General features: G+C 52.2%; 6 protein-coding genes across 6 annotated transcripts; 3 read left to right on the forward strand and 3 right to left on the reverse strand.

Moving 5' to 3' along the window:
- Positions 1–102: 102 nt before the first annotated feature.
- Positions 103–717, forward strand: M438DRAFT_282246 (uncharacterized protein; the record flags this gene model as incomplete). The annotated part of the gene is made up of 1 exon (XM_029901294.1): positions 103–717. The coding sequence occupies one exon, from the start codon at positions 103–105 to the stop codon at positions 715–717; it is 615 nt and encodes a 204-aa protein (XP_029756276.1).
- Positions 718–1,122: 405 nt separating this feature from the next.
- M438DRAFT_238366 (uncharacterized protein) lies at positions 1,123–1,566 on the reverse strand (the record flags this gene model as incomplete). The annotated part of the gene is made up of 2 exons (XM_029899493.1): positions 1,123–1,488; positions 1,546–1,566. Coding segments are annotated over 2 exons (387 nt in total), but the record flags the coding sequence as incomplete, so codon positions are not given.
- A 4,279-nt stretch (positions 1,567–5,845) lies between these two features.
- On the forward strand, positions 5,846–7,675 carry M438DRAFT_408952 (WD40 repeat-like protein; the record flags this gene model as incomplete). Its single annotated transcript, XM_029909990.1, has 1 exon — positions 5,846–7,675. The coding sequence occupies one exon, from the start codon at positions 5,846–5,848 to the stop codon at positions 7,535–7,537; it is 1,692 nt and encodes a 563-aa protein (XP_029756278.1). The 3' UTR covers positions 7,538–7,675.
- A 191-nt stretch (positions 7,676–7,866) lies between these two features.
- M438DRAFT_304907 (uncharacterized protein) lies at positions 7,867–9,465 on the reverse strand. Its single transcript, XM_029902204.1, has 3 exons — positions 9,299–9,465; positions 8,468–9,241; positions 7,867–8,414 (listed from the first exon to the last, which is right to left on the reverse strand). The coding sequence occupies exons 1-3, from the start codon at positions 9,320–9,322 to the stop codon at positions 8,076–8,078; spliced, it is 1,137 nt and encodes a 378-aa protein (XP_029756279.1). The 5' UTR covers positions 9,323–9,465; the 3' UTR covers positions 7,867–8,075.
- A 330-nt stretch (positions 9,466–9,795) lies between these two features.
- Positions 9,796–11,470, forward strand: M438DRAFT_349117 (uncharacterized protein). Its single transcript, XM_029906314.1, has 3 exons — positions 9,796–10,134; positions 10,207–10,487; positions 10,684–11,470. The coding sequence occupies exons 1-3, from the start codon at positions 9,897–9,899 to the stop codon at positions 11,095–11,097; spliced, it is 933 nt and encodes a 310-aa protein (XP_029756280.1). The 5' UTR covers positions 9,796–9,896; the 3' UTR covers positions 11,098–11,470.
- A 669-nt stretch (positions 11,471–12,139) lies between these two features.
- M438DRAFT_339163 (cyclin-dependent kinase regulatory subunit) lies at positions 12,140–12,644 on the reverse strand (the record flags this gene model as incomplete). The annotated part of the gene is made up of 4 exons (XM_029904193.1): positions 12,140–12,173; positions 12,226–12,284; positions 12,341–12,485; positions 12,541–12,644. The coding sequence occupies 4 exons, from the start codon at positions 12,642–12,644 to the stop codon at positions 12,140–12,142; spliced, it is 342 nt and encodes a 113-aa protein (XP_029756281.1).
- Positions 12,645–13,208: the final 564 nt, after the last annotated feature.

The raw sequence follows: 13,208 nt of genomic DNA on the forward strand, positions 1-13,208 counted from the left end.
CCGCCCCGCCACAAGTTCCAATCCACATCCAACTCATCTGCCGAATTTCACAACTTCCTCTACAAACCAACTCAAAGCCAAACTTGGACAAAACAAATCACAATGGACAAAGACAACGCCAACCCTGCCATCCTCAACCCGAGCGACCTTCCCTCTCGCCGCGGCGCCTCCCAACAATCAACCGCCCGCGCCGGCCTCTTCGACGGCCTCATCCCCTCCTACCCCCACTACGACAACCTCACAACCTCGACCTCCTCCTTCCCAGCACCAATCCCATCAAACTCCTCAGACGACTCAATCTCCGACGACGATGACCTCCGCGAGGAAATCGACGAGCAGGAAATCTTCGACCTGATAAGCACAATCTCGGACCCGGAACATCCTTTATCATTGGGCTCGTTGGCTGTGGTGTCGTTGCCTGATATCTTCATCTTGCCGCCTGCGTCGCCTACGTCCAAGATTTCCACTGTGAAGGTTCTGGTTACGCCTACGATTACTCATTGCTCGTTGGCTACTGTTATCGGTCTGGGTGTACGTGTGAGATTGGAGCAGTCGCTTCCTCCTAGATTCAGAGTGGATGTGAGAATCAAGGAGGGCACTCATGCCAGTGACGAGGCCACCAACAAGCAGTTGGGCGACAAGGAGCGTGTTGCTGCTGCCATGGAGAATGGCACTCTGGTCGGCGTCATAAAGAAGATGTTGAGCACATGCGAATAGATGGAGAACATCAGAAGAGGAAGAGAGGTTTATGATTATGATGAACGCATATTGATTTTCTCGTTGCGAATGCTGCTCTCTCATCATGGGTACACTATGCTTTCAATACGCCCTGGAAAACTCCACGCGACACAAAAGACTCCACCATTGCCATGCCAGGAACAAAACGCCAAGTGCTCTATCAGAATATCGCTGTCGGAAAGGAGCAGGAGTAAAAACATGATGATGATCAAAGGGGGAAAACAAGGAAACCGGGTATCTCTTTCGTATCAAGTCGGAATCAACCAGTGTAAGCTGCAAGCCGTGAGCTTACTGGGTGTGGTTGTTGTTGTGCTGAGCGTTATTGAGAGGCAACGAAGCGCTGCTTCCCTCACCAGCGGCATCGTTTCTTGCCACAGGTTGAGCGTTTTGGTTGGCAGCGACCTTGCTTGCACCCTCGGGAGGCTGGTAGACTGGTGGTGCCTCCCAGTTGCCGTAAGCAGGCGGTGGGGCTTGGAATTCAGGCGCACCGTGGTACGCGCCGCCGTTCATGTTCTGCATCGGGTGTCCTTGCTGTGGCGGGTATGCAGGGTCTTGCTGGTAATAGGCGTAGTTGTTCTGAGGGAACGGCGTAGCTCTGTACCGGCGACGAGAGACGAGCCAGCGGTGGTAGGCGAGAGGCTGCAGACCCTTGCGGATTCTGCGCTGGGCGTGGAAGTAGGCGCCGAAGAGTAGTAGGGCGATACCAACGAAGACTAGAGCGATGACTGCGTAACGAACTCCGTATCCAGACTATGATGAATACTGTCAGCCTGAATCTTGTGCTCTTGAAGAATCGTGAATACTTACACTGCTCCACCACCAATCACCGCCATCCCAACAGTCCGTGCCGTCATACTGATTGCAGTCACGCTTGGACAACAGTATAGAAGGTGCCATAGGAACGATGCGATCAAGTCGAATGGGGCGATTGTAAATCCGAGGAGACAAGAAAGCGAGCGAGTGTGGCGATAAAGTAGAACAAATGCTCGATGGGATGCCTTTGCCCCAGGAAGATGTTTCGTTTGACAGCAAGTGACAGGTTCTGGACTGCGGAAGTTGTAGAATGCGGTAAGCAGGAGCCTTGCGCAGGGGTCGATCGCCGGGGCGAGCCGAGTACAATGTTGCCTTGGAAGGAAAGTGTGAAAGGGGTATTCGTTGGAAGGATACGAGGCAAGGAAGGGCGAAGGAAAATTGGAAAGAACTATTGTCTGAGACAGCAAGAATACGGAAGTAGCAAACAGAAGACTCGCGGCCTTGGTGTTTGGCTTTTGGGTATTTACGTATGCACGCGGCGCCACGCTCTTGACACTTTCTGGCTTCCCGCTTTCCATTGTTTTCCCCAGGTGGCTGAGCTTCCATGCGGCTGGCATGCGGGCTGGCTGTTGACCATCAATTTATATTGCTTTGCCAACCACCTTTCTACAATCTATACAACATCGCACTAACAGTATCGCGTGGACAGTTGCCTTTGGATCAAGTGAAGTCTCCGACTGTTTGATTCAAGTAAGTGTTCCTATCTTGGCAGGAAATTCAAAAATATGGAGTGGGCAAGGAACAAATGCCACGGCGCTTATAGCTAGCTGTAAAAATACTTATAGGCGCGCGCCTGAGGTCGAAAAGGATTGCGCTTGGAATAGCGTCTCAAATTCAAAGCTCATCTGTTTGGACATCGTCGAAATGCACACTCGAACTCGAGATATGGTTACCTCCATTGAGAGTCTGCTCATTTACTCGAGTGTGTTGCAACCGCTCTAGAAACCTCTACGCTTAGGCACGATAGGTTTTCTGACCGCACCTACAGCCGTAACCTTCTTCATGACTGGTTTCCGGACCTTCTTCTCGTCTTCCTCCTTGGCTCTGTCGGCTGCCTTTTGCCTATCCTTAGCCATTTGTTGTTCAATTTCCATCTTTTTGTTAAACTCGAGCTCTGTGGTACGTTTCAGCTTAGTCGAATAGCCCTTCTGCTTTACTGAGTAGAATACAGCTCCAAGGTCAGCTAGCCAGGTCGCGTCAACAGTCGTGACACATGACATGTACTCCTTAGACGTCAGAATAAGCTCGTGGTAAATAACATAATCCGGTGGATCGCCAGAGTTGTATAGAGCTGATGTCGGGTGCAGCTGCATCGAGACCGAGGTACGCAGGTTTAGGTATTCGCCCAGTCCCTTGCGCTTGGCTGCCTGATGATAGTAACCCGAGCAGATGCAGAGTCTGACAATATCCATGTCGTAACCGCAGCTGACCAGCTGCATTTTGTTGCTAGTCATGATGTCGCGAATTTGATTGCGGATCTCCTCGGCTCTGCGCAGTGCTTTGGGGTGCAGGAAGTGAGTCACGCACCAGCCATCGCGCCTTCCGTTGCCGGCCCATTGTTGATATACATTCAACAACGTCAAATGGTCTGAGGTCGAATCGAAGAACTTCTCACGCGCGGCATCGGCTTCTTCCATTCGTTCCTTGGGTCGGTAGAAGACAGATGGCACTGACAGCATCGATACAATTGTCAGGATCTCTTCGCTGCAGCCGTATTCGCATGATGTGATGACTAGCTTGGCCATCGAGGGATCCATTGGGAACGATGTCATCTGTCGACCGAGCTCTGTGAGGTCTCCCAAGTTGTCCAGAGCTCCCAGAGCCCACAGATCGAAGAGGGAAGTGGAGATTGTTTCTTGCGGAGGAGGGTCCATGAAATCGAAGTCCAACAGATCCCTGACACCGAGCGATTTCAGTAAGAGGACCGTGTTCGCCAAGTTCGTACGCTGGATCTCAGGAATGGTTTGAATATAGAACTCATCGCGGAATGCTCGCTCGGTGTAGAGGTGGAAAGCTTTTCCTGGGCCTGTACGTCCAGCACGGCCCGCTCTTTGCGATGCGTTGGCTTGCGAAATAGGGGTGATCTGCAGAGTGTCCATGCCCATACGAGGATTGTACACCTTGAGCTTGCTGAAACCAGAGTCAACGACATACATGATACCATCGACAGTCAGCGAAGTTTCTGCGATATTGGTGGCGACAATGACCTTGCGCACACCTGGAGCAGCACGGTCGAAGATCTTCGCTTGCAGGTCAGCAGGCATTTGACTGTAGATCGGAAGGATAGACAGCTTTGGCGGGTCGTTGAGTTGTTTTAGACGTTCGTCAATCAGCTCACAGGTACACTCAATGTCTTCTTGACCCGTCATGAAAACAAGAATATCTCCTGGCCCCTGAGAGACATGAATGGCGAGGACTTGCCTCACAGCACTATCCACGTAATCCTCACAAGGACTTCGTGAGTATTGTATGTCGACAGGGAACGTACGTCCAGGAATGAAGAACTCAGGGGCGCCGCCGTAGAATCGCGAGAAGCGGTCGGCATTCATGGTGGCGGATGTGACGATCAGTTTGAGATCTCTTCGGCGGGCAAGTACCTTCTTGATCAAGCCCATCAAAACGTCTGTATTCAAAGCTCTCTCATGAGCCTCGTCCATGATAATGCACGAGTATTTGTCGAGATCGGCTTCCACGAGCGACTCGCGCAACAAAACACCATCGGTCATGTACTTGATGGAAGTTTCCTTGCTTGTACAGTCTTCGAAACGGATCGCGTATCCAACCAGACCACCCAGTTTGACTTCCATCTCCTCAGCAACACGTTTAGCTACGCTCATAGCGGCAACACGACGTGGCTGAGTACAACCGATCAGACCATGCTTTGCATAGCCATCCTCGTACAGGAACTGTGTTAGTTGAGTGGTCTTGCCTGAACCGGTCTGACCAACGACAATGATGACCTGATTGTCGCGAATAACGCGAAGCAACTCCTCACGGACGGCAAAAGCAGGCAGATACTCTCGCTGCTCTTTGAGTGTCTTGCTTCGGCTGAAAGCACTCTGACCTTCGCTTTGCTTCTTCATGTGTTCGGCGAATTTACTGCCACCCTTCTCTACCTGGCCGCCTGCAGGTTCAGGTGCAGCACTGTCGGTATCTTCCTCTTTGACACCCATTAGATTACCCAAAGCGGTTCCGGCGACCTTGGTAGCCTCTTGAGCAGCCTTTTGACGTTCCTTTTGTTGTCGTCGTTCGCTTACCACCTTGCTTCCTTTGCGACTGAATACAGCCATGTCGCTTTGGGGGTCTCTGACTGCTGATACTGGCTCGAGTTGTTTCGTAAAAACAGTCTTACCGTCTAGAAATGGCGGTTTCAAATCGTGTACCAGTAAATGGACTCTCGTGCCATCCTCGTCATCTTCAAAGCCTGTGTCTAGCTCCCTTCTTTGCGCCACACCGGACGTAAGCATGCGATTTGTCTCCCATGCGTCGTTTTCTCGTTGTCTCTGCATAGCACGAGGGTTGCCGCGTGCCCTTACGGCCATCTTCTTCTCTAACAAAGCAGCTTCGCGCTGCTGGTCCTCCCATGCTGCGTCTTCTCCGAACGGGTTGTGGGCCTCGTCGCCAAGTGTAGCACCGCCTTCGTCACCCAGGTACCAGTCGCGATCCAGGGCAGTTTGGTCTTGGGCGTCGACTCCAGGCTCCGGGCCATCGAATTCTTGTTGGCGTGGCTTCGAGTTTTGAGCTCCATCGCGTGGACCATTTCGCGGTCGTTGTGCTGATGGCCTTATAGAGAATTGACCGTCATCATCGCCGTCGCCGTCGTTGTCTAGCTTACGGCGCTTGTATGAAGACATGAATGTTATCGAGTTGTGAATGTTGAATGGATAAATCTTGGAGCTTTGGTGACGCTGTATTCGCGATGGAGGGAGTTGCCCGCGAACGTTTGACTCACTATATAGTGAACGCCAAGTGCTCACCTGCGAGATTGGGACCGAATATGGCTGCTGCAATGCAGGATGATATGTTGGAGTACAGGACTGTCCAATGGGAGATCAAATTTCTTCAGCTCTCTCTGAACGGTTCTTCAGTTCCAAAGCATTGTGCAATTGGATAGCTATATCCTAGGAGATGCAGCGCTGGAGATACTTCCTACAACGCTGCGACGTTCAGTATCGAGATGCGGCGACGCGCTCGGGTGACTTGGCACTTCCGGCCCTGGATTCCCCGCAATCTGTCGCAAAGTTTCGAGAGCATGGATTTTTTCCCAGCATCATTCAGACATATCACAATCAAAATGTCCATGATCACAGCAACGACGTGGGTGCCGCGAGGCTTCGCAGCACCCTTCCCGACGAAATACCAGTTCGACGAGGAGGAATTCGAACGCATTTCCAAGCTGGCCAAGCTGGAACTCGACGACGCAAAGGATGATCTCGCCGATGCGCAAGCCGAGCTGGCTGGCGAGAAGGTGGCCAAGAAGGACGACAGCGACGACGAGGACGACGACGAAGTATCCGCAACCGCCGCCGCGACACAAGACATCGATCTCCAGGACGACGACCTGAAAGAGTACGACCTTGAGAACTACGACAACGACGAGGCTCCCGAGGGTGAAGAGGGACAAGGCGACTCGACCTTGAGCATGTTCGGAAATGTACGCAACCTGGCATACCACGGCTCCAACGCCGAGGACCCTTACATCACACTCAAGGAGGGCGAAGAGTCAGACGACGAGGAGCGCGAGGAGATGCAGATCTTGCCCACCGACAACATGCTGCTGGCCGCACGTATCGAGGATGAGGTCGCCCATCTGGAGTGCTACGTCTATGAGGATGACGCCGACAACTTGTACGTCCACCACGACATTATGCTGCCCGCCATTCCGCTGGCAGTCGAGTGGGTCAACATGCCCATTTCCAAGCCTGGCGAGCCCGTACCCGAGGGTCAGAAGGCCAACTTCGTCGCCGTCGGCACCATGGACCCGGACATTGAGATTTGGGATCTGGACACCGTCGATTGCATGTACCCCAACGCCGTCCTTGGTCAGGGAACCGCAGAAGCTTCCGCAGCACCGCCCATGCCCGGCCAGAAGAAAAAGAAGAAGAAGAAGAGCAAGCAAATCAACAACGCCTACCACGTCGACTCGGTCCTCGCCCTGTCAGCCAACCGCTTCCATCGCAACCTGCTGGCCTCCGCCTCGGCCGATACCACCGTCAAGCTCTGGGATCTGAGCACCCAACAGTGCGCAAAATCATACAACGACTTCCACACCGACAAAGTCTGCGCCCTGCACTTCAACCCCCACGAAGCCCACTCGACCATCCTGCTGACCGGTTCCTACGACCGCACCGTCTGCGTCGCCGACCTGCGCGCCGCCGAGGGCACCAAGCCCAAGCGCTGGGGTGTCGACTCGGACGTCGAGCAAGTCCGCTGGGACCCCCACAACGAGCACGTCTTCTACGTCTCTACAGAAAGCGGTATCCTGTACGCCTTTGACGCACGCAACGCACCTTCCACCCTCGAAAAGACACAAGCCATCTGGCGCCTCCAAGCACACGAGTCATCACTCTCCTCATTCGCACTCAACCCCACCGTCCCTGGTTTCATCGCCACCGCCTCGACAGACCGCACAGTCAAGCTGTGGAACGTGGATCAAGCTACCAATCAACCTTCCATGGTCGTCTCGCGTGACATTGGCGTCGGCCGCGTCTTCTCTACAAACTTCGCTCCCGACGAGGCAGTCGCCTTCCGTCTTGCCGTCGCTGGATCAAAGGGTGCTGTTCAGGTCTGGGACACCAGTACCAACAGAGCCGTCCGTGAGGCTTTCGCTGGCCGTGTCAAGGGCATTGACGCAACCGAAGTCAAGGAGAGACTGGTCGCTGTTGCCAATGACGAGGAGGATGACAGCGAGAGTGGTGAGGACGAAGAGGAGAACGAGGACGACGCTGGTGCTGACGAGCGTGGTTGGGAGAGCATGTCTGAGTAATGTGTTTCTTAGCGTATCTATAAAATGTCATGAACGATTCTTTCTACTCTTAACACAACTTGTCAATTCAGATCAGCTGCCACTAAATGTCCCTGACCGGCGACACAGTACTCATTCTGTAAGGAAGACAGGCTAGCAGACGAGCTTGAACGGTCCTAGGCGCTCTTCACAGCAACCCTGGAGAGCGTCCATACAAGTGTATCTACCAGCCATCTGGATATACCTTGTCTGGCTGAAATCGCCTGTGTCTAACATTACTGTCAAGAGTCCCGCTCTGGCATCTTATGTTGCGCGACAGTCGTTACTATCAATCGCTCACTTAGGCTGTTCGAGGTCTGTAATAGGTATATTCAAACAAATTCTGGCTTCCTGTCGTATCGTACAATTTATTAAGGCCATCCAGGGCCGATCGGTCGTAACCGAACTTTCCATTCCATCCCATCCGTCCATCCATGATCAAACCTGTGATGTACAATCTATCGCTTCGTGAAACAAGTAATGAAAAGTAAACAAAAGAAAATCAATGACACACGGAGCTTTACTCCTGATGTCTTCTTCTCAAGCTCAGTCTCTTCTTAAGACCCTCGCCTGCCTTACGCAAGCTGCTTGTGCGGTTCATCTGGGTGTGTGCGTCTGAGTCGGCTGCCATGACAAGGTCTGCGTAGCGAGAGTCGTCACCGGCAATCTCGACAGGATCACGGTTGTCGAGCTTCTTTCTGTCCTTCTGCTTGTCGTAATCGCTCATAAGAGGACGATCCGACAGCTCGATTCCACGCTGGCCATCAAAGTCGCGTTCGTGAATAGTGTGAGCCTTGAGAGCGCGATCAAGGGAGAATGCAGGCTCGCCCTTGCCCTTGAGGTCATCTGGGTGATATTCCTGGAAGAATGGTCAGTATGCTGGTGCAAAAGATTCCACTTGGCAAGACTCACCTCTCCAGGCCACTGCTTATAAGCGCCGCCCTCAGGGTTGGCCTCACGCATCATGTCGGTTCCCTCTTCGTAGTGGTAGACACGGCCAAGCTGGTCACGCTGACCGGGAGGAACGGTAGCGACACCGTCCAGAGGTCTGTGTTTGTCGAGAGCATCCTTAATGTTCTCGGCAGGTGTGGCCTTGAGAGCTTCTCTGTTAGAGTCCTCCAGGGCGGCAATGGGGCTGGACTTGTAGCTGGTGTTACGGGCTAGCAGAGCAGCATCATAGGGACCCTCGTGGTGGTAGGGAAGCTTGTTGGGAGTAGGATCAAGGCGATCGATAGTATCAGCACCAGGTATGTGACGCTTGTTGAGATGGGGAGAACGGTAGGCCTTCTTGCTATCCTTTCTGAGCATGTTCAAGGGCTGGTTCGAAGTGTCTCCAGGGTAGCGCTGGTTAAGCGAGCTGCCTCTACGGCGGCCGGCGGATGACTCGCCCATGAGATGGTCACCACTGACATTGCGGCGATGTTCACCACTGATGTTGCGGCGGTGCGAGGGACCTTCCTGGAAATCCGGAAACTTGGAGGTGCTGCCGGTCGAGCTTCTGCTAGAGTGACGGACATGTGTCGTAGCGCCGCTCTTGGAGTCGCGGAACGGATTCTTTGAAGATGAGGGCGAGGAAACAGTAGGCGAAGCGGCCTTCGGGGCATCGGGAGGGTAGAAATGCGTGCCCGGTCCAGTCTCTTGCGATGGCTCCGGAGCATTGAGAGGGTCAATGAGGTAGGCTTGAGCCTGGGGATAGATTGTGAGTGGGTCTGCCTGGACACGAGGAGTGTAGCCGGATCTTACCTCTTTGGCGTTGACAGCTGCCATGATATAGTTTAGTTTCTGATGTTAGTCTGATGAAGCGTCGCACTGCAGATGCAAGAAGCAAGATGGAAGGGAACGAAAAGGTCAGCAGGACGGCGCAGGTACAATACTTAAAAATGGATCGTCCTTGGGCCGCACCTTCCTACGGTCCTCATCATCAACATCACTCACTCACTTTTTGGCTTTGCTTGTGTTCGCGGTCCCACTATCCGAATGACGTATGTGGCCGCGCAATGTCAGTTTTTTCCCCGGACCTCTTCTCCAGGGACTCGTTACAGAACGACGGCGACGTGGGAATTTGTCTACTGATCAATCTCTCCAAGCACTGCTGGCCGACTTTCGTGTTGCAGAAAGCGATGAAGTTGAGTTGAATACCAGAGATATCCATTGAGAGTTCGGTTATTTTCTTGCTCTCATCCACCTTGTATGGGCCATACCAACTCTGTGTCTTCCGACAGTGATACTGCTTGGCATTGAATGTCGAATAAGAGAATAGCCTCTGCTCTTTATCAACCTATCCTCCACATCCGCCGACATCCATCGTCCTCGGGTTTCTATTGATCCGTCGATAGTGCTCATGGCACTAGTTTCCTATTCAGATTCCGAAGAGGACGAAGAACCTATAGCCAAGCGATCCAAGAAAGACGCAGTCAACCATGAGGACGACGACCTACCACCACTCCCAGCGTCGTTCTTGAATTTGTATTCGTCCAGTGTCCGCGTAAGCAATACCGACGATCCATCGCTACACCATGGTCGCAAGCGTATCGTCAAGCATGTTGAGGGAAACTGGCCCACCCATGTCTATCTTGAATGTAGGTTCTGACGAGCCTCGTTCCTTGGAGTCTTCGTTTTCGCAACTCAATGAAACTTACACAGCCTCGCAGGGCTCCCCTCGCCAAATGAACACGAAACTCTGACCAGACTACTCAAGGCATTGCCAAATTCGACGGTGCATTCATTGATAGAAACGCCTCTTCAAGTGCCTTTACCTTTGCATGTATCTCTCAGCGCTCCATTAGTCCTTCGCACTGAGAGCAAGGACACCTTCTTGGACGATATCACCGAACAATTGAAATCGGTGGTTGGTTCACTGCGCCAGCCAATCAAGGTACGACCAGCATCGATATCATGGCACGGTAATGAAGACAGCAGTCGCTATTTTCTGGTACGTAGTAGTATCTCAATTCCAACTATTGCAAGGCAGAAAACTTTCCACGAATGGCGTGCGAGCACCGAGGACCTCCTCGCTTGAAGACTCTTAAAGGTAGCCTGCCACATTTCAAAACCTGTTTCTGCCTTGCAGCAGCTTGAAGATACCCTCGCATCGCGGTCCTGAGAGCTACACTGACCAATCCCTTCAGGTCCTCCGCGTCCAAGATCCCCAACAACCACAATCACCCAGCTCCCTAACCCTGCTGAACCAACTCCTCCTCACCAGCAACCGCATAGCAGCAAAACACAACCAACCCCAACTCTACACCAAACTCGCCCAGAGGAACTCCTCGAACCCGACAAAAGCAACTGCCACCGCCGAAAACAACAACGACTTTTCACCCTACTTTCACATAAGTATAGGCTGGACATTACCATCTACCAATCGAAACCTGGAAGATGATAACTTGGCCATGCAACCGATTGTCAAAGAGATCTTGGATGATCTTTGCGAAAACATGATTGTCTCTTTCGATGCGGTCAAAGTACGCATAGGGCAAACGGTCACGGCATTGCCGATCGGAGGATCGCAGACGAGTAAGAAACGTGGGTTGTTTGATTGAAAGATATGCGGTAGTAGAAATCTTTGTGGTTTCTCCCACTGTATGGATTTGAAGCGGGAAGTTTAGTTGAATGGTATAGAGTGATTGCATCAGTTCGATTGTTTCCATGGCTAGGTAGGTCTGTCTAAACATGAAGGGAATAGGGGCGACAACACAGCTCAGTGGCGAGGCTGCAAGATCGGTTGTCTCGATACACGATGTTTTCTATGATCAAGGCCATGTCCAAAGAGAGCTCATGAAGTGGTCTAGCTGTGGAAATCTCAACTACCGCCACATTGCGAGTAAGGGATGCTTAAGTCTAGGGCTTCATGCGCGTTGCATGATAAGAGATAGACCTGTAGCATATCTCGTTCCTCACATTATAATTCAGGACATTGCAATTTTGACATTTTTCTTTTTCATTTCTGTCTCTCTTTAGCTAAGTACAATACTCAAGGGTAAGAACGACAGAGACTTCTGAGTGGCGAGTTGCTGCTGTGCCCATTTGTACAAGTAAGGAAAAGAAAACATGAGCTCCTTTACGGGGCGCAGACGCATTTGAAAATTCATAATAAAGCAGAACCCGACGAATGCAACTCCTGGTCCCAGCAAAATCATTAGGAAAGCAAAAACAGAAAACGCCTTGCAGTGTGCAATCAGAGGAGAGGGGTTGCTTAGAACACCAAGCTGCGTAGTCATTTGACGTCAAAGCAAGGCAAAGCCCTGTGAGCTGTACAGAGCCATAAAAGCATGTGTTCGATTGGTGACAATTGTTGCGTCGTCTTTTTTCAGATTCGCCTCTGTTTCTGGTACTCGAGTGTGGAGAATGGGTGGATTTTTAAGGAAAGCTGTCATTTGTGTTTTCTGATTTGTGTTTCAAGCTCCGGCTGTGCCCTGCGATTGTAGAGTATGTGACTTTGAGAGTGGTAATTGGTTGTGTGTCGCTCTGACGAAGCCGTGGCTTGTGGTTGCGATTTGATCGAGGATTCGAGGGAAACAGGGTCTATAAGCAGTCGAGCATCATGGAGGTCATCACCGTCGTCTTCATCGTGGGCAGTGACTCCTAGTGCACTGGGGGCTGGTAGTTGATGGGGCGCCTGTGATCTGTCAGCTTCGTCTTTCTGATGGGGTAAATACTGCGAGACTCACTTGAAGAGCAGAATGTGCGGCTCGGGCTCGTGGACTTCGTAGTGCTCCCAGCCCAAACTCTGTGGTCGCGGTCAGCTCCTTGTTCTTTCATCGAGGCGCAAAGATGGACACATACCTGGGTGATTCCCAATGCTCTCCATTCGTCCTCCCACAGCAGCTTCAGCGTGCCTCGCGAACCGTCAAAGTACTCCTTTGGTATCGCCTTCAGCATCTGCTTGGGCAGCTGCACGTGTCTGTACTCGAAGTGGTCGTCCGAATATCTGGGGTAAATCAGCATCGACCGAGGGCAGGTGGATAGATAAGAGATCTTCTCACCTCGACGAGTAGTGGATGCTCTCGATAAACTCGTCCAGGCGCTCGCGCTCAGAGTCGCTCAAGGGGCGCGGCTTCTTGTTGCGGCGTGTGGCGTCGATGTCCATGTTGACCATTGTTTAGGTTTGATGAGAGCTGGAGCTGGAAGCCGGAGGGGCAGTGCTGTTAAGAGCTGGATAGATGCGATTATCTATGTCGCGTGAGAGACAAGCGGTGTCTGTGGTGGAGCCCCTGATTCGCTGTGTTTCGCAGAAACAAGACTGGAGTCGAAGTGGCACGCGGAGGTGGGAGAAGCTGTGTACGAAGTGCGCTGTCGAATGCGCTTGTGTTGTTGTCAAACCGCGGCGGTCGAGCGGGGCAAGCAAAACTGGCGCAACAAGGGCTTGGAGGGGCAACAAGGTGACAAAAGTGATGCGATTGACTCGAGTTCAATAGCTCTTTTGATGGATGATTCTGGCGTAATGACACAATGCGACAGCACAATAGACGGGGTTGGTAGGAGGGGAGGCGGTGGGAAGAAAAGTATTGTTGTTGTTGATTGTTGATGTCCACACTTCGCCTTTTGCAAGAGTGGACCTAATTGTCCGCAAAGCCCTTAGTCGCGCCGCCGAGATGCTCGGCTCCTTCCGTCGGATCGCCCTCTTAAACCTTCCTCCACCAAAACCGTGCCG

Source organism: Aureobasidium pullulans (genome assembly GCF_000721785.1).
Source record: "Aureobasidium pullulans EXF-150 unplaced genomic scaffold scaffold_27, whole genome shotgun sequence".
Lineage (NCBI taxonomy): Eukaryota > Fungi > Ascomycota > Dothideomycetes > Dothideales > Saccotheciaceae > Aureobasidium > Aureobasidium pullulans.

Excerpts from the sequence above, each read along its gene's own strand:
- M438DRAFT_304907 (XM_029902204.1), bottom strand. The coding sequence starts at position 9,322 with ATGGCAGCTGTCAACGCCAAAGAG. Across the intron at positions 9,242-9,298 it reads CAGCTGTCAACGCCAAAGAG|GCTCAAGCCTACCTCATTGA; the intron begins GTAAGATCCGGC and ends ATCTATCCCCAG. Across the intron at positions 8,415-8,467 it reads ATAAGCAGTGGCCTGGAGAG|GAATATCACCCAGATGACCT; the intron begins GTGAGTCTTGCC and ends CCATTCTTCCAG.
- M438DRAFT_349117 (XM_029906314.1), top strand. The coding sequence starts at position 9,897 with ATGGCACTAGTTTCCTATTCAGATTCCGAAGAGGACGAAGAACCTATA. Across the intron at positions 10,135-10,206 it reads CACCCATGTCTATCTTGAAT|GGCTCCCCTCGCCAAATGAA; the intron begins GTAGGTTCTGAC and ends ACAGCCTCGCAG. Across the intron at positions 10,488-10,683 it reads ACAGCAGTCGCTATTTTCTG|GTCCTCCGCGTCCAAGATCC; the intron begins GTACGTAGTAGT and ends CAATCCCTTCAG.